At 54.0% G+C, this 19,959-nt stretch overlaps 1 protein-coding gene across 1 annotated transcript in view; it reads right to left on the bottom strand.

Moving 5' to 3' along the window:
* TMPRSS15 (transmembrane serine protease 15) overlaps positions 1–19,959 on the bottom strand; it is a 62,193-nt gene that overhangs the window by 23,254 nt on the left and 18,980 nt on the right. Inside the window, exons 4-13 of the mRNA XM_039914552.1 lie at positions 14,850–15,024; positions 12,625–12,749; positions 12,193–12,260; positions 9,647–9,891; positions 8,744–8,785; positions 5,734–5,868; positions 3,773–3,881; positions 2,428–2,537; positions 1,058–1,198; positions 768–917 (exon numbers count right to left, since the gene is read on the bottom strand). Of these exons, the coding sequence (XP_039770486.1) occupies positions 768–917; positions 1,058–1,198; positions 2,428–2,537; positions 3,773–3,881; positions 5,734–5,868; positions 8,744–8,785; positions 9,647–9,891; positions 12,193–12,260; positions 12,625–12,749; positions 14,850–15,024 (1,300 nt within the window). The remainder of the gene's footprint in view (positions 1–767; positions 918–1,057; positions 1,199–2,427; positions 2,538–3,772; positions 3,882–5,733; positions 5,869–8,743; positions 8,786–9,646; positions 9,892–12,192; positions 12,261–12,624; positions 12,750–14,849; positions 15,025–19,959) is intronic.

The following is a 19,959-nucleotide window of genomic DNA, read 5'->3' as shown; positions in this document are numbered from 1 at the left end:
CTAAACCCGAGACTCTGATTCCCACCCGTGTGGCGATCCGTGGGGCTGACATCGGTGATTTAGCGCACGCCGCATCACGCGAAGCTCCACCTATTCCGGGTGGCCATTTTGAGCGCCCAGGACTTCAATTCCCAGAAGCACTTGTGGGTTAGAGTCCCCCTCCCTCACTTAGCTGGAGGACTAGACCCGCGTGTTCGTTCGTTCATATTTGAGCGCTTTCCGCGTGCAGAACGCTGTGCTGAGCGCTTGGGAGAGTTACAGTATCACCGTAAACAGACACATTCCCTGCCCACAAGGTAGAGGGAGCTTACGTCACCATGGCAAAGCGTTACAGGGGAGAGTTGAAGGCTTGGTGCACGAGCAGCACTGCGGCTCAGTGAAGAGCCTGGGAGTCGGAGGACCTGGGTTCTAATCCCGCTGTGTGATCTCGGGCAAGTCGCTTACCTCCTCTGGGCCTTAGTTTTCGCATCTTGAAAATGGGACTGAAGCATCTCTTCTCCCTCCTACTTAGCCTAGGACCCCACGAGCGACACGGACTGTGTTGGAGCTGCTTGACTCGGATCTACCCCGGCGCTCAGGTGCGTGCCCGGCACGCCGCAGGCGCTTCGCCGACACCACACCCGTGTCGATTACTACGCGAAATCGCTTCCGTCCCCCGACTCGGCGAAGCGAGATTTGGATGTGGAGTCTAATGTTGAGGCCAGAGGCCTCCCGCGGGACAGAGCACCTACGCTGACCGTTACCCCTCGCGGACGGGGCTGAGGTACCTGACGAATTGCCGAAAGTGTGATCGTAACTGGGTCCGGTCTGCGGAGGGAAGGTGTATCCCTGAATCCTCTCCCACTCGTCTTCATCTTGGAGATCCTGGATCCAGTAACAGAATCCATCCTCAAAATCGCAGTTGATTTTTTCACCGTCTGTCCGTAAAGAGAACACGCCCACGTTTCATCCGACCTGGAGCGGGGCGCGCCGGGAAACGATCTCAGTGGTCCCAGAGAAGTCTCTCTCCCGGGCTCGTTCTCTATCCGCTGGGCCACGCTGTTTCTCGAGTACCTACCGCTCAGCTCGTCGATGCCGAACGCGCCGTACGTCGCGTGGAAGCCCGTGTGCTCGTTTTCGTCAAAGTCCGCGACGAACTCTACGGTGGCTTCGTGTGAAAAGATGCGGAAAGTTCCGGGATCCTTCCCCCAGAGGGACGCTGTCGGAGAGACACAGGGAGCGGATCGGGCTGGGGCGGGCGGGGAGGCCAGCTAATAATAATTAGAATGGTACTCGATAAGCGCTTACTATATGCCAAGCAGCGCTTTAGATGCTAGACTGTAGATACAAGTTAATCAGGTTGGGCAGAGGCCCCGCACCACATGGGGCTCACGCTCTGAATCCCCATTTTCCAGATAACTGAGGTACAGAGATGAGAAGTGACGCGCCCAAGGTCCCACACTCGACCTGTGGCAGAGTCAGGATTAGAACCCAGGTCCTCGTGACTTGCTCGGTTGAAGGAAGGACCCATTCGCCGGTCAACTCCGCCTTCACAACTTGGCACCGCTTTTTGCCCTGCCTCTCATCTCTAAAGGCAGGACCCAGAAGTAGAGCTCGCCTCAGGAACTTCCAGCCCAGACTAAATATCTATCGAGTATCTTACAGTGCTCAGCACACTGCACTAAACGCTTGGGAGAGTTCCCAAGAGCTAATACACACAATCCCTACCATCAGGGTTCTTATAATCTAGTGGGGGAGAAGGATCTCAAAATCATTTACCGGAACATCCTCCCCCCTCACACCTAACGGACGATTCCTCTCCGCCATTTCAAAGCCTCACTGAAGGCCCGTCTCCTCCAAGAAGCCTTCCCCGACTGAGCCCTCCTTGCCTCTTCTCCCGCTCCCTTCTGCGTCGCCTTGACTGGCTCCTTTTATTCATTCCTTCCCCCACCAGCCCCACGGCGCCTGTGATAATCTAGTGTAATCTAGTGATATTAATATCCGTCCCTCCCTCTAGACTCTGGGTGTGTTGTCGGTTGGGAATACGTCTGTTCATTGTCGTATCGTACTCTCCCCGGTGCTCAGTACCGCGTCCCGCACCCGGTAAGCGCTCAGACACAACCGACCGGCCGAATTCACAGATAGGAGGAAGAAGGTGAGTGGGCAAGTAGTCGAGGGAGTAAGCAGCGGGGCGTCTACTACGTAGTTGAGGGGGCGCATAAGCAGCAGAGGATAATCATCATTACGGTACTGGTTAAGGGCTTACTACGAGTAAAGCGCCGTTCTAAGCGCCGGGGTGGATCGACGTCAAGCTGGATGCAGTCCCTGTCCCACGTGGGTAGGTACCAAGCGCAGTGCTCTGCGCAGGGTAAGCGCTCAATAAACACCGCCGATGGGCTGATGACAGCAGGGCCTCGGCTCCCCGCGAGTCCACGAGCCCCATCTCACCTCGGAGGACCTTGTTTCGTCTTGTGCCTTCGTAGATATAGAGCACGTCTGCGTAATGCTGGGTGTCGAAAGAAGCGAAGTTCAGCTGAATGGCGGATCCTTGATTCACCCTGAAATCAAGCGAGGGCAGTTTCGAGGACCACCTCTCCCGGGGCTCCTCCCTTTGTTGTTTGTTGTCCACTCCCAAGCGCTTAGTACGGTCCTCTGAACACAGTAAGTGCTCCAGCACATCGGGTTGGACCAAGTCCCTGGCCCGCGGGGCGCTCACGGGCTTTATCCCCATTTTACAGATGAGAGAACTGAGGGGCCGAGAGGTGAAATGAATCGCCCAAGGTCAGACAAGTGGCGGAGCTGGGATTAGAACCCAGGACCTTCTGACTCCCGGGCCCGGGCTCTCTCGACTGGGCCACGCTGCTCCTGGATGTGAATCGAGAGGGCCGGGGCCGCTTCAGGTGGCGGGACTTGGGCACAGATTGAGAGCCGAAAGCAAGCCATTTGGGGATCGAGAGGACGCACACAGCTCCGGACAGGTTTCAGATTGTGTTGTAAAAACGGGCTTTTAGGCGCTGACTACGTGCCAGGCACCGTACTAAGCGCCGGGGCAGATACGAGGGAATCAGGTCGGACCCGATCCGTGGCCCACGTGGGGCTCACGCGCTTCGTCTCCATTTTACAGATGAGGGACCCGAAGCACGGTCTGCAACTCGGATCGAGTTGCTTTGGATTCTGCCAAGGGTTTCCAAGCGCCAGTCGTTCCTTCGTTCATCCAGCGGCATTTATTAAGCGCTTACCGTGTGCGGAGCACTCAACTCAGCGCTTGGGAAAGTACAGCGCAACACTAAACAACGGGGACATTCCCCGCCCACTCCGAGCTCACAGTCTAGACCAACCCACGACAACCCACGCGATCCACTCACAGGCTAGATAGATCGGTGGGCGGTATTTCTTGAGCGCTCTGTGTGCGGAGCACTGTGCTAAGCGCTTGGGAGGGTACAACACAACAGAGTTTGCAGGACACACGGCCGTTCTCAAGAAGCTTACAGTCTAGTGGGGGAGACGGAGGTGGAAATAAATGACGGATACTTGCGGAAGTGCTAAATCCTATCATTATTATTAAATGCCAGAATTAGCATTATTGTTATTAGGGCTCTATCAGTCCATCAATCAGGGATATTTACTGAGCGCTTACAACGCGCAGAGAACCGTACGAAGAGCTTGGGAGAGGGCAGCCCGACGGAGTCGGTGGACGCGTTCCCTGCCCGTAGCGAGCTCTCGGCCCCGGAGACGATTCCTCGGACCGGCGCGGGGGGCCTCTCGGAGTCGGGGAGATTGGGAAGGCGCCTACCGTATAACCCACTGGCACGCGATGTTTGAGTTGTAAGGCTTCGGGTAATTCATCGAGTGGAAGTTCCCGGAGGGACCCGTCAGCAGAAATTGGCCATCGCAAACGGTAGCTGGGAAGAGACGGCAGGGGAGGTCGAGAAGGATCATCGTCGTCATCATGAGAGCAAATAATTACAACGGTGATAATCGTGATAATAAGGGTGGTATTTGTTAAGCGCTTACTACGTGCAGAGCACCGTTCTGAGCGCTGGGGGAGATACAGGGGAATCAGGTCGTCCCACGTGAGGCTCACGGTTAATCCCCATTTTACAGATGAGGGAACCGAGGCCCAGAGAAGTGAAGCGACCCGCCCACCGTCACACAGCCGACGAGTGGCAGAGCCGGGAGTCGAACCCATGACCTCCGACTCCCAAGCCCGGGCTCTTTCCACTGAGCCGCGCTGCTTCTCTAATGATGATGACAGTGGTTTTCGTTAAGCGCTCGGTACGGGGCGAGCACCGGACCGAGCGCTGGGGGAGAGACGAGCTGATCGGGTTCCGCACGAGGTTCGCAGTCTAAGATAGGAGGGAGAACAGGTCCCGAGTCCCTGTCTTGCAGATAAGGGATCTGGGGCACAGAGAAGTGAAGTGACTCACCCAAAGTCACACAGCCAGAGGGTTCTTTCCGCCAGGCCGCCCTGCTTCTTGTCATCCCTCCCTTATGAAAAGGGCCTGTCATTTCTGCCCCCGTTTGCCTTCAGGTGCAGAATTGATTAATTCTGGGATTTATTCCAGGCTTCCTCTGTGCCGAGCTTCGGGTAGATTGGAGATTATAAAACGGGACACAGTTCCAGTCTCACCCGGGGCTCCCAATTCATCTTCGACCCATTACACAGATGAGGAAACGGAGCTGGAACTAGAAGCCAGGTCTTCCGACAATCAGGCACAAGCGCTGCCCACTAAATAAGACATTCTGGACGTAGGCTCCAGTGCCTCATCAGCGGGGAAAAGGAGGGAAAATTAATGGAAGCCAGCTCATCCCAGAGCACAGATTAAACATCTTCACGAGCAGGTCTAACGTTTTCATCTGGAAAACGGGGAGGGAAAGAAGCAACGAGGCCCGGTGGAAAGAGCACGGCCTTGGAGTCAGAAGGACCCGGGTTCCAAACCCTATTCTGCCACCGGTCCGTTGTGCGACCCCGGGCTTCACTTCCCTCATCTGTAAAATGGGGATTGAGACTGCGGGCCTCGTGTGGGACGGGGACTCTATACAACCTGATAATCAGCCCAGTGCTCAGTACAGTGCCTGGTACGTAAGAAGTGCTTAACAAGTACCTCAGTTATTATCATCACTGCAATTATTATCGTCATGTCTGTTCTCCCTCCCTCTTAGGCTGTGAGCTCTAGGTGGGATAGAAATGGTGTCTGATCTGATTGTATCCACCCCATAGTAAGTGCTTAACTAATACCATCATCATTATTATTATTATGATTATTACTGTTCTCCCTCACATTTAGATTGTGGGTCTCAAGCGGGACCGGGAATGGCGTCTGATCTGATCGCATTCTGTCCACTCCAGCGCTTAATACGGTGCTTGGCGGTTACAAAGTGCGGAACAAATATTATTATTATACTGTTCTTCCTCCCACTTAGCTTGCAAGCCCTGTATTCAATCGCATTCAATAAATACGACTGAACGAAGGACAGGGCCTGCGTCTGATTTGATCATACCGTACCTATCCCAGTGCTTAGCACAGGGCCGGTCACTTAGCGCGGACTTAACGTCCCCCATGATCCTATTTAAGGGGGTATCCGGGGCACGTGATCTGTCTGGAAGGCCGCTGGGGGAATCGGAGACCACCTTGCCCCGACCCGCCCGTCCGTCTGACGACGACAAGACCCGGTCGAGAATAACATAGGCGTCACCGAGCCGGAGGGGGTCGCCCCCCCCCCCCCCCCCCCCCCCGTCCGCCACCCCCTCACCGCAATCCCGAGGGTCTTCGTCCGAGGCGTCGGGACAGTCCGGGAAGCCGTCGCAGAGGAAATCCCGTGGGATGCAGTAGTCCTGGCCGCCGGCACACGGCCTGGTCCCGGCGGAGCACCCGGACGTGGTGCTGCCTGGAAGAACCACCACGCAAACGGATCACGGGCCCGGAAGAAAAGGACATTTCCCTTCGGTCATCCCAGCCGGACGACCCAGCCGACGGAATTCCACCGGGGAAGGGCGCGGAGGTCAGGGGGACCGGGTTTGGAATCCCGCCTCCGCCACTTGCCCGCCTTGTGATTTGGGACGAGTCACTTCTCCTCTCTGTACCTCGGCTAACTCTTCCCCAAAATGGGGATTCCATTTCTGTTCTCCCTCCTACTGGGTCAGTCGGTGCTATTTGCTGAGCGCCGAGTGTTTGGAGAGTATTTTACTAAACGCTTGGGAGAGTATAAAAGAACGATATAATGGACACATTCCCCGCCCATAAACAGCTTCCGGGCAGCCCCGTGTGAGACAGGGGGCCTGATGATCTTGTATCTATTCCGCTGCTCGATAAATCTGATCGGTTGATTATGATGCTGGTAGCGCCATAATAATCTTTGTGGGATTTATTAAGTGCTTACTAAGTGTCAAGCAGCGTTCTACGCTCTGGGGTAGATACAAGGTAATCAGATTCCACATGGGGCTCACGGTCTAAGAAGCAGGGAGAACGGGTATGGAATGGCCATTTTCCAGATGAGGGAACGGAGGCCAGAAGTGAACTGACTCACCCAAAGTCACCCGGCAGGTAAGTGGGGCATGGGGGATTAGAACCCGGGTCCCTCCGATTCCCAGCCCTGTGCTCTACCCACTAATTCGCACGTCGCGAAAGCCCATCAGAGCCTGAGAACGTCTGTAGCTCGGCTTCTGGGTCCATCCGGGTCTCCGACGGGGACAGAGTTGCTAGGAGGAATTGTGTGCTGGTTGCCATCGAGGCCAACCGTCCTCGTGGCTAGAGGGGGATCGCCCGACACCCCAACTCCCCCTTCTCCATCCCTGACTCTCCCCGCAGTGACCCAGCATGGCACCGCTCCTCCAAGAGGCCTTCCCGGCCTAAGCCCCGCTTTTCCTCGTCTCCCACTTCCTTACGCATCACCCCGACTTGCTCTCTTCGCTCTTTCCCCCCACCTCCCAGCCCCAGAGCACTTACGTACAGAACCGTCATGTCGTCTATTTGTATCGCTATTCATTTCCACCCCTCTGGACCGTGAGCCGGTCGTGGGCAGGGAACGTCCCTGTCGATTGTTGTGTGGTACTTTCCCAAGCGTTCAGTACCGCTTCCCGCACGCAGTAAGCGCTCAGTAAATGCGACCGAACGAAAGAATGACCATCCCACCCGCCTCGGCTCTCCCCCTCCAGTGACCCAGCATACGCCAACTATCAGCCACTCTGAAATTTCCCTCCGTGAACTCAAACTCCTCTGGAACCTGCTGCTATTTTCCACCCGAAAAGCAGCCCGCCTCAGTACACAGAGGAGAATCTAGGGATTCTGCCATCTCGATGTCCTATCTAGCGTTTCTGGGCCTGAAGTGGTCCAACGGACTGAGGTTTCTGAAAACACGGAAACGCTCCTTAAATTTGGTGCCCGGTCCAAAAGCAAAACTATGCTGCCATCTCCTGGGAAGTAAAAGCCTTAACTTTTCCTACTGAAAAAGTTCCCGGAAAAGGCCATTTGGAAAAAAACCAAGCGCTTTTACTTCATGGCCCATTAAGGACGGCATCTGCCCCGTTTTATAGCCGACAGTCTGGTTTGGGGCTGGTCTTTCCCCTTTACCGACACGGCATCCGATTCTTTCATGTCTGACGCTTTTACCTGCGGGGTCCGGTCCCCCCTTGCTCTGGTGCTGCCCTCTGAATTCCACAGCTGGGAAGCAGCCCTTTTTTTTTTCCTTTGGTATCTGTTAAGCGCTTCCTCTGTGTTAGACCCTATACTAAGCACTGGTGTAGATGCAAAGTAATCAGGTTGGACACAGTCCACGTCCCACATGAAGCTTTCAATCTTAACCCCTATTTTACAGTTGAGGAAACTGAGGCACCAAAAACTCAAGTGACTTGCGCAAGGTCACAGAGCAAGCAACGGGCAGAGCAACTGGAAGAGCTGAGATCAGAACCCGGATCCTCCGACTCCAAGCCCGTGTTTTTTTCCACCAGACCACGCGGTTTGTCTTAGACGCTGTGCACCTGGAGCACGCGGTTTGTCTTAGACACCGTGCAACACTCCCGGTGTTGGGCCGATGGTCCGAGTGTGTTCAGTTCCTGGTCAAAAAACCCCAGTGACATGACATAAAATGAAGAGAACCTTACGGACACTTCCACGGTGCTTTCCAGGAGGGTCCCTCTCCTCATTTCCTCCGTCCTGCCGTTTTTTAAAAAGGGTGGTCATTAAATACTTACTCTGTGTCAAGAACCGTGCTAAGCTCTGGGGTCGACAAGATAATCAGGGAGGACACAGACCCGATTCCACATGGCGCTCACTGCCTAAGCAGGATTTAATCCCCGTTTCACAGAAGAGGAAACTAAGGCACCGAGAAAGGAAGCGACTTCCTCACGGACACAGAGCAAAGGGGTGGAAGAGCCGGGATTAGAACCCAGGTCCTCTGACTCCCGGGCCCATGCTTTTTCCACTAGGCCACACTGCTTCTCTTGCAGACCCGCACAGGAAAGGCTCACAAAACACCAGATTGATTAACTGATGTCGCCGTGACAGGACGGGGATCCGATCTACCGTGTATCCTACTCTCCCGAGCTCCTGGGGCAGAGCTCTGCACCCAGTAAGCGCCTCGAGGGCAAGCACTGTACGCTGCTCTCAAGTGCTAACTGCAGCGCCCTGCCTCAGGTGAACTGCTCAGTAAATATCCTCGATCGCTTGGGGCCTGGTGGGGATGGAGGATCTGAAAGTGAGAGCGTTCGAGGGAAAGGTCCTCCCAGGCGCTTGCCGAAACGATCCTTTGTCTCGAAAGAACTCACCTGGTGTTACCTGAGGATTGATCGTGGGGTGGCTTTCGGTTCCTGGGCAAAAAATAACATCATCACCACAGAATTAAGACTGCTATTGGACACTTCCACACCGCTGCAGGGGCGCAGCCTCGCTGGAGAAGCTGGGGGCCTAGTCATTCATTCATTCAATTGTATTTACTGAGCGCTTACTGTGCGCAGAGCACTGTACTAAGCGCTTAGGAAGTACAATTCGCCAACACAGAGACCATCCCTACCCAACATGGGCTCACAGTCTACAAGCGGGGAGACGGGCAACAGAGGCAACAATATAAATAAATAGAGCCCGGGAGTCAGAAGGACCTGGATTCTAGTCCCCGTCCCATCACTCCCGGGACTAGATGGGTGACCTTGGGCAAGTCACTTCACTTGGTACCACAGTTACTTCATCTGGAAAATGAGGATTGAGACCGTGAGCCCCACGTGGGACGGGGACTGCGTCCAAATCGATTAGCGTATATCTAACTCCAGTGCTTAGTAATAATAACAAAAATAACAATAATGATGATAGTATTTGTTAAGCACTTACTATGTGCCAAACACTCTTCTAAGCACCAGAGTAGATACAAGGTGATCAGGTAGTCCCACGTGGGGCTCGCAGTCTTAATCCCCATTTTACAGATGAGGGCACTGAGGCCCAGAGGAGTTAGGTACTTGCCCAGAGTCACACAGCTGACAAGTGGCCGAGCCGGGGTTAGAATCCACGATCTCTGACTCCCGAGCCCGGGCTCTTTCCACTGACTGAGACACGTTGCTTCTCACAGTACAGCGCCTGGCACAAAGTAAGGGCTTACCAAATCCCGCTTTGACGATCAGAAGCTCGACAGATAACACCGACCGAGTGAGACGGGGCTGGGACAGAGCGGTTATGGGTACGTCCCCTTCGGGTCAGCTCCCGGCAGACTCCCGACAGGCCGGATGCGGGGCGGGGAGGGGAAAAAACGGTCAAAGTGGCCACGGTCCACCTACCTAGGATGCCCACGCTGCTTGGATCCACCCGGAGAGTCAGTAAAAGGCTCGAACCGTTGGCCTCGATGCCCCGCACCAGCGCATCCTTGGCGTTTCCGTCGGACACCCGCCGGGAGAAGAAAAGGTCAAAGTCGACCATCACGCTCCCGTTCCTGCAGGATTGGGAGAGGGGGGGAAACAATCAACCGATTGAGAGTATTGGTGGAGCGCTTACTGTGTGCGGAGCACTGTACCAAGCGCTTGCGGGGAGAACAGTACTTCGGAGACGGACTCCCTGCCCGTGAGCAGTTTACAGATCAGAGGGAGCCGGGGTCCAGATGCGTTGAGATTTCTGCTCGTTGCCTACCCGACCTGCCTCTGCAAGCATTGAATCTACTCTCTAAACGTTTCCCCTTCACTTTTTTAAAAATCTTATGGCATTTGTTAAGCACTTACTACGTGCCGGGCACCGTTCTAAGCGCCTTATGGTGTCGGGTCATTTCCGACCCCCAGTGACCCCGCGGACACATCTCTCCCAGAACGCCCCACCTCCCGCAATCGTTCTGGTGGTGGATCCGTAGAGTCTTCTCGGTAAAAGTACGGGAGTGGTTTACCAAGGCGCTCTTCCGAAGCACAGGGGTAGATATATGGTCATCGGATTGGGCACAGTCCATGTCCCACATGGGGCTCACAGTCTTAATCCCCATTTGACCAGATGAGGAAGCCGAGGATCTCCACCTCATCCATCTCGCCGCCGACCTCTCGCCCGAGTCCCGCCTCTGGCCTGGAACGCCCTCCCTCCTCATATCCCACGGACAGTGTGACCCTTCCCCGCGGCTTCAAAGCTTTCCTGAAGGCCCATCTCCTCCAAGAGGCCCTCCGTAAGGCCCCTCTCCCATTCCCTTCCGTGTCACTCTGACTTGCTCCCTCTATTCATCCCCCCTCCCGGCCCCTCGGCATTTATTTCCATTTCGGTCACTTATTTTTTTATATCAACGTCTGTCTCCTCCTCTAGACTGTAAACTCGCTGTGGACAGGGAACGTGTCTGTTTATCGTTATACTGTACTCTCCCAAGTGCTTAATGCAGTGCTCTGCACACAGTAAGCGCTCAGTAAATACATCGAATGAATTCAAGGCTGTTTGTAGAGCCTCTGATCGGATAGCAGCACTGGAATTGGGCTGCTAACTCCACCCAGCCCCGGAGAGCCGAACGCTATAAATCACAAGCACGCTTATCGCCTTCATTACTGAAGGCCGCCGATAACTTGGGGGTTTGCTGAAGAGAGCGAAGGCCTGTTTCTCTCCACGTGATGAGTCAGTGGGTTCAAAGGGCAAACAGAGTAGCCCATTGGCCCCCGGGGCAGTTCCTTCTCTGGAGAAGGAACTGTGGGGCCAACGGCCTCCTTGTCAAAGTCCACTGGCCCGGCAAAATGGCGACACCCGGGAAGCCAAGAGGATGAAGAAAGCTTAAGTGGCAATTAAGGGAAACGAAAGGAAAAACAAAGCGAGAGGCAAACTCGGGTGTCAAGTGACACTTTCCAGTTCAAAGGCAGTGATGAATACTGTGGTGTTTGCTGAATGTTTACTATGTGAAATGCACTGTTCTACGTGTTGGGGTAGCTATGAGATAATCGGGACCCACACAGGACTCACCGTCTAAGAGGGTAGGAGAACATGCACTGGGTCCCCCTTTTACAAATGAGAAAACTGAGGCAAAGAGAAGTTAAGTGACTTGCCCAAGGTCACCCAGCTGGCAAGCGGACCTCCTCCTGTCTCACGTCACAAAAGAGTGGTGCCTTCAAAGTTGAGGTTAACTGGCAGAGCCCGAGAATTCTTGGCCTCCGTGATAATAATAATAAGGTTGGTATACGTTAAGCGCTTACTATGTGCCAAGCACTGTTTTAAGCACTGGGTGTAGATACGAGGTGCAAGATAGACGTAGGGCTCGCAGTCTTCATCCCCATTTTACAGATGGGGGAACTGAGGCACAGAGAGGTTAAGTACCGGCCCAGGGTCACGCAGCTGACAAGCGGAGGAGCCGGGATTAGAACCCATGACCTCTGACTGCTAAGCCCGGGCTCTTTCCACTAAGCCACGCTGCTTCTCATGCTAAACCTTATTCAAACAGATGAGAGGCAGTTGACATTAGCCAAATTCCAGATCCTGTCCTCTTGAGGCAACTTCGCTGTCCGGTACTTTCCAAAGAGCTTAGAACGGCGCTCCGCGCCCGGCAAGCGCTCAAAAATACTTCGGATTGACGGTTCTAGGCCGGCAGGCACCACGGTACTCACCTAAGGAGATGATCCTGGAACCCAGGACACAGAGAGTTCTCTGAGAAGACCCCGTGGGAGCAGAAAGGAAGGATGGACGCTACCGGCTTCGGGGGGATAAAGAAGCCCGGCCGCAGGCCTGGGCCCGGCCTAGTTGGCGCTCGGCGATGGCGGACGTCTTGGGGAAACTGAACCGCGCTCACCTGAACTGCAGAACTCGGGAGGTTTTGAACTCATTCTTCAGGTGGCTTGCCCGAAAGATTTCATCTATCTAAAGAAAGGGGAACGGGAAGAAGAGGTTACCGACCGTTACAGAGCTTTTGGAACGCGGTTTATTATCCGTTAAGGTCGGTTCTATGGCATCTCAATAACGGGATGGGGCGGGGAGGGAATTCATTCCATCGTTTTTATTGAGCGCCTACTACGGGCAACAGCACAGTACGAAGCTCTTGGGAGAGTCCGATATAAGAATAAAGAGACACGTTCCCGGCCCACAGTGAGCTCACAGTCTAGAAGGGAGAGGGGGAGGGAGGGAGGAAGGGAGGGGACGAGGATGCGAGGGGGAGAAGGAGGAGAGAGGAGAAAGGGAGAGAGAAAGGGACGAGAGAGGGGAAGGGACTGACCCCCCATCCTACCATCTGCTGCACGTCAAAGGCCAGGATCTTGAAGTCGGCCGATGAATTGTCTCGTAAGCCTGGGCTGAAAGACGCCCCTGACGCTATCTTGAAGGTTCCCCTGGTTCCGTGGCCAGTACCGGGTTCTGTCCGTGAACGATTCCACGAGAAAGAGAGTAACGGAGATCCGGTCAAGGGGGAGAGGTTTGCCCCCTCTTTCAACAGGGATATAGGTAGGATTCTTAATAAACGATAACGAAAGGCATTTCTGAAGTCCTTACTACGTGCCAAGCCCTGAACCGTACGCCGGGTGAAATACAAGTTAATCGGGTTGGACCCGGTCCCTGTCCCACCTGCGGCTCAGGTTCTCGGTAGGAGGGGTGACGGTTACTAAATTCCAATTTCGTAGTTGAGGAGAGTGAGGGGAGTGAGTGAAGGGACTTCCCCCAAATCACGTAGCGGTTAAGCGGCGGAGCCCGGGATTAGGACCAAAACCCTCACACTCCCAGGCCCGATTTCCACTTAGGCCGTGAAGGACCTGGTTTCTAATCCCGGCTCCGCCACTAGTCTGCTGTGTGACCTTGGGCCAGCCATTTCACTTCTCTGGGCCTCAGTTACCTCATCTATAAAATGGGGGGAATAAGACAGTAAACCGTAAGTGGGACATGGAGCGTGTCCAACCTGATTTCCTTGTATCTACCTCAGCTCTTAGAACAGTGCTCGCCACAGGGTAGGCACCTAACCGATACCACAGTAAATTCATTGATTAATTGCAATCTAGTGGGAAAAACTGTCGCTAATCAGGAAGGAAGCACTGAGGAGGGAAATTCCCTTTAAAAGCCAGGAGGAAAATCCCGTCTCGGCTAAGGTGAGGAAGAAGAGGAGGTTTTCCTTCTCTTTCCCATTTCCTTTCCTCTCCTCCAAATCTTCAGTCACTCTCCTCCCCGTCGTCGCCTCTCCTCTTGACCGTCTCTCCCTCTCTGAACAATCCATGTCTACCTATCGATCCCACTCCCTGCTCCTAGACTTGTAGGCCCTGCATCCCGTCTCTCCGCTTTCTTCCCGGTGGCTCTTCTCCGTCAGATCAATCCATCGATCGGTGACCCAGCCTTTCCTTCTTCACCTCCCCGCTCCTTTCCTCTCCCTTCATCCCCGCTTCCGTCTCCCCCCTTCTCTAGTTCTTTTCTCCATCTCTCCCTGTCGCCCTTCCGCGTCTCGCCTGCTGACTCTCCGTCCGTCGGCCCGCCATCCTGCCGGGATTTGGGGTTTCCAATCGGCCGGTCTGGGTGCCCCCATCTCTTGGTGCCAGCCAATCAGCATCCAGGTTGGCACGGACAGAAAGTCGGGGTGCCCCGGTTGGAATGATATATCTGAATCCATCGCTCTATAATTATAATAATTATGGTGTCTGTTAAGCGCTCACTATGTTCCAGGCACTCTACAAAGTGCTGGGGTGGATAGAAGCAAATCGGGTGGGACACAGTCCCTGTGCCACGTGGGCCTCGCAGTCTCAATCCCCATTTTATAGATGAGGGAACTGAGGCACAGAGAAGTGACTTGCTCAAGGTCACACAAAAGACGAGTGGCGGAGCAGGGATTAGAACCCATGACCTTGCCGCTATGCCATGCTGCTTCCATATCTGTATATATCTGTATATGTCACTATTTCTAGATCTAGTCCAAATATTAGCGATACAGACGGATATAAGGAAACCCAACTCATTGAAACTAGAGACTGACTGCTAGTACAAATCCACCAAAAAAGCTACCCTTGCTTGAAGTGATTTATCGATATACTATCTTGACTTACTAGATGTAAAACCATTTTTTGCCCTATTTCCAGTTTTTCACATTTAGAAGAAAAAAAATCACATCATCCGGTAGGGTTCTAGAGTTCCCCCGGCTCTCCAAAAGATATTTTTTTCTCTCTCCCCAAACATTCGGCACGTCTCGATCCACTCGGCGAACACTTCTTCAGACCGGCTGCGTTCCTTTTCCCTTCAACACAGCGATGAGGACTTTGACTTTCTTCTGCTTACGGGTCCCCTTTAGCGTTTTCAGGTTCCAACGCTTCTAGGGTTTTTCCCCACACTTCACCCATTCTTCAATCGATCAGTGGCATTCATCGAGCGCCTTCTGGGTGCCGAGCACCTTACTCGGGGGGGGGGGGGGGTGTCCAATACGCAGAATCGCTACGGCTAACATTTCCAATCCAGCTCTTTCAGTAGACGGATCTGAGGACTCACCCGTTTCCGAGTCGCGGACGGCCAGCCACGAGACCACCAGTAACCCGACGCTGACAAGCGCAGAAGCGACAAAAAGGGCAGACAGCAGGATTTCATAACTACTGAGAGGGTGACGGGTCCCAGGGGACGACCTCTTGCTCATTCTGTCCTTTAGAAAGCTGAGCTCCGTGAAGTCCTACCCAAGCGGTTGGGCTATTTCTCGCCGGGGGACGGGTATATTTATAGGGGACGTTCATAAATGGAAATCTCCTCACGCTTAGGGAGGGCGGGAGACGGGGGCGGGTCAGATTGGGAGGGTCTAGTCTTGTTCATTGAGGAACTCCGAGAGGCAAGTTAATCTTTAAGAAAACACACCGGTAAACAAACACGTTGTAAACGTTAATGATGAGGATTGACTAATGTCTTGGTCGACGTGAAGGGTGACCGGGACAGCTGACGCTCGAGGTTTCTGGTCGCTGATCCTTTGGACTTCCAGTGGGAAAAATGAGGAATTAACATCCTGTCGTCAGACTACTTAGCCCGGGAGGCCCGTGTGGGCCGGAGATCGGGTCCACCGGTGTGTACCTGTATTGTATCTATCGAACGCTGTGTGTGGAGCACCGTACTAAGCGGGTGGGAAAGTACCGTACGGCAATAAAAAGACACAATCCCCGCCCACGACGAGCTCACAGTCTAGAGGGGGACCGACCGACATGGGGATAGACGTCGTTATGTATTTATCTGTCATTTTATTTATTTATAAGTCCCGTGGGGCGGGGAGAGAGGGTAAGAGCAGAGGGAGCAAGTCAGGGCGACGCAGCGGGGAGGGGCAGAGGAGCAAATAGCAAGCGCTTAGCAAGTACCCAAATGATCATAAAAATAACGATCACGAGAATAATACCGACAGCGAGAATAACGAGGCCGGGATCTATTATTATTCACTGGCGTTCTCCTCAATGCACTCACAGCTCAGCCTTTGCTCAGATCAATCTTTATTCATTCGTTCAATCGCATTTATTGAGCGCCTACCGTGTGCGGGGTACTGTGCTAAGCACTTAGGTAGTATGATTCAGCAACAAATAGAGACGATCCCCGCCCACAACGGGCTCACAGTCAGAAGTAAAACAAGTAAACAGGCATCGATGCCATCGATGTAAATAAATGTAATTATAGATGTATGCACAACATTAGTAAAATAAATTGAATTATAAGCATTTATTTACACTAACGTCTGCGTCCCCCTCTAGCCTGTAAGCCCCTCGGGGGCAGGAAACGTGTCGCCAAACTCCGTTATATTGGACTCTCCCAAGCGATCAGTACAGTGCTCTGCACACAGTTAGCGCTCAATAAATGCCATCGATCAATAGGCTGCCTTTAGAATGGGCTCTCACGACTACCCATTTTATTTTATAAACAACGCCGCATTTTTGTCCGTGACAGGACGATGTACGGATCTTTTCTCTGATAAGATGAGGTAGGCTCATGGGATTTACCAATAATGTTGGTATCTGTTAAGCGCTTACTATGTGCAGAGCACCGTTCTAAGCGCTGGGGTAGACTCAGGGTCATGGGGTTGTCCCAGGTGAGGCTCACGGTCCTAATCCCCATTTTACAGATGAGGCGACTGAGGCACCGAGAAGTCAAGTGACTCGCCCGTAGTCACGCAGCTGACAAATGGCAGAGCCGGGGTTCGAACCCATGACCTCTGACTCCCAAGCCCGGGCTCTTTCCCCTGAGCCACGCTGCTTCTCATGATTAAGGATGAATAATCATGAATAATGATTAGAGTATCTGTTAAGCGCTTACTCTGTGCCAAGCAGTGTGGCGAGTGCTGAAGATGGGGGGGTGAGATGGGAGGCCTTTCTGCTAGCTGGAACCCCCCTCTTCGGGTCGCAAACTGACCCCACCCTAGAGAAGCAGCGCGGCTCAGTGGAAAGAGCCCGGGCCTTGGAGTCGGAGATCATGGGTTCGAACCCCGGCTCTGCCACCTGTCAGCTGTGCGACCGCGGGCGAGTCACTTCACTTCTCTGTGCCTCGGTTACCTCACCTGCAAAACGGGGATGAAGACTGTGAGCCCCACGTGGGACAACCTGATTCCCCAGCGCTTAGAACAGTGCTCTGCACATAGTAAGCGCTTAACAAATGCCAACACCATTAAGACCCTCTCCACATCCATTCAGTCGGATTTACGGAGCGCTTACCGTGTACAAGGTACTGTGCTGAGCGCTTGGGAGAGTACAATTCAACAACGAGCAGACATTCCCTGCCCACAACCAGCTCCCAGTCCGGAGGGGGAGAGAGACAGAATAATGACGATGGTATCTGTTTAGCCGCGCCGCACTTACGGTTCTTAGCACGGGGGTATAGATACAAGTTCATCAGGCTGGACACGGTCCCCGTCCCACGGGGGGCTCACGGTCTCATTCCCCCATCTGACGGACGAGGTCACTGAGGCCCGGCGAAGGGAAGCGACTCGCCCAAGGTCGCCCGGCGGGCAAGTGGCGGAGCCGGGATTAGAACCCACGCCCTCTGACTCCCAAGCCCGGGCTCTTGCCAGTAGCCCACGCCGCTTTCCACGTGAGCCCGCCGTCGGGCAGGGATCGTCTCTATCTGTTGCCCGACTGTCCTCTCCGAGTGCTTAGTACAGCGCCCCGCACACAGTAAGCGCTCGATACATACGATTAAACGAATAGCGCGCATCACACGCACATAAATCAATCGATCACAGCTACGGAGGCATCTACCCACGCCTATCCCTCCGCCCCGCCAACGCCGCGTCCGTCGAGACCCAGGCCGCGCCGGAGGCCCGGGAGCGTGACGGGGCCGGTCTGAGGTCCCGGGTTCGGGTCCGGCCCGGGGCGGGGGCGCGCCCGTGGGCAGCGCGGGGGACGGGGGAGGCCTCGGGACCCGCGGGGCACGCGGCGGTCCTCCGGGGGCGGCCTCTGGGGCCGAGGGAGTGGAGAGGGGCCCCGGTCGGGCCTCCGGTGGGAAGATCCCAGAGACTCGGTGGGCCCGGCTCCTCGGGGTCGGAGAAGGGAAGGGGAGTTCGAAGTTCAGCCGGTTTATGGCCGTACCCGACTCCCAACAACCGCTCACGAGGCCGGGGGCAAAAATCAAAAGATCGCCGACCCCATCGCCGCCGGAGAGCCCAAGAGGAGCAGAGAGAGCAGCTGCTGAGCCCCCACGGGCCGTCGGGCCCTCGACTACGTCCGGCGATTCCAGCGAGTGCGATAATCACAACTCTGGTGTTCGTGAAGGGACTACTGTGTGCCAGACACTGTACTGAGCGCTGGGTGGGATGACGATGATGATAGTAACAGTGCCTGTTAAGCACTTACTGGGTGCCGGACACCGTACTAAGTGCCGGGACGGGGGATGATAATAATAACAGTAATAATGATGGTACCGGTTAAGTAAGCGCTTACCGTGCGCAGGACTCTGTACTGAGCGCTGGGATGGATAATACTATTGGCGCTTGTTAAGCACTGGCCGCGTGCCGGACACCGTGCCAAGTGCTGGGATTCATAATGATAATTAAAATAATAACAATGGTACTTGTCAAGCGCTTACTGTGTGTCAGACGCTGTACTAACCGCGGGGACGGAGAGTAATATCGATAATGACGACGGTACTGGTGCCTGTTAAGCACTTACTGTGTGCCGGCCACTGTACTAGGCAATGGGATTCGTAACGATAATTAAAATAATTCGAAGTGCTTACTGTGTGTCAGACACTGTACTAGGCGTTGGGATTTATAAGAATGAGAAAAATGATGATGATGGTATTTGTCAAGCACCTACTATGTGCCAGACACCGTTCTAAGCTCTGGAATAATAACGTCGGTATTTGCTGAGCGCTTACTCTGTGCAGAGCACTGTTCTAAGCGCTGGGGGAGATACAGGGTGATCAGGTTGTCCCACGTGAGGCTCACGGTTAATCCCCATTTTAAAATGAGAAGCAGCGTGGCTCAGTGGAAAGAGCCCGGGCTTTGGAGTCCGAGGTCATGGGTTCGAATCCCGGCTCGGCCACTTGCCGGCTGGGTGACTGCGGGCGAGTCACTTCACTTCTCGGTGCCTCGGTTCCCTCATCTGGAAAATGGGGATGAAGACCGTGAGCCCCACGTGGGACGACCCGATTCCCAGCGCTTAGAACAGTGCTCGGCACATAGTGAGCGCTTAACAGATACCAACATTATTATTACTGCTCTGTACTTACACTGTAAGTTTCTCAAGGGTGGAGGCTCTTTCGATATCTCTGTCGGAGCGTCTCTAGCGCTCAGTACAGTGCTCTGTACACAGCAGGCCAAGTTCACTGGGGGTAACGATGACACAACTAATACCGATAGTGGTTTCTGTTAAGCGCCGACTAAGTGCCAGGCACCGTGCTAAGCGGCGGGGCCATACAAGGTAATGGGGTGGGTCACAGTCCCCGTCCCACGAGGGGCTCACGGTCGCAATCCCCACCGTACAGACGAGGTGACTGAGGGACAGAGAAGCTAAGTGACCGGCCCAAGGTCACACAGCAGACAAGCGGTGGCGCCGGAATCGGAACCCGCGGCCTTCTGACGAGCAGCTCCACGCTCTGTCCACTACGTCACGCCGCTTCCCGACACCGCTGATGCCATTAATTGAATTCTGAGCTAAGCGTGGTTTTACGACAGCTTAAGCTTTGAGGGAATATTTATCTTTACGAAAACCCCCGATCTTGTTCTGTAGGAAGTTTCCATTTAAAATCAGTCCCCGGGGATTTCCTACATGTGCTTCAGTCTTCTCCGATTGAATAATTTATTTTTCACACTTCCCACCTAGGTCCTTACGCTCACTTGGCTCCAAATGGAGAAAAGAACACCTAATTAAGTGAAAATGATGTTGTAAAAAAGTAATTAGCCGGGCATTGTAGATTGAAAAGTGATAAACGCTTTCAGGACTTTGGATTCCCCGGCAAACATACCACCCACACAGGATGAGTCTAACGCATGACCTTCACACTTATCAGGTTCGGACTATAATTTTCTTCCCCCGATAATTTCGGAACACACAGATTAAGGTCAACCGGGTCGATGACGACGACGTAGGCCACCTAATAGGTACCGCCCGCCCGTAGGGAATGATAATAATGACGGGATGGGTTA

Source organism: Ornithorhynchus anatinus, chromosome 17 (assembly GCF_004115215.2).
Source record: "Ornithorhynchus anatinus isolate Pmale09 chromosome 17, mOrnAna1.pri.v4, whole genome shotgun sequence".
Lineage (NCBI taxonomy): Eukaryota > Metazoa > Chordata > Mammalia > Monotremata > Ornithorhynchidae > Ornithorhynchus > Ornithorhynchus anatinus.
The sequence above is the reverse complement of the archived record's forward strand: the minus strand, read 5'-3'. Positions and strand labels throughout refer to the sequence as shown.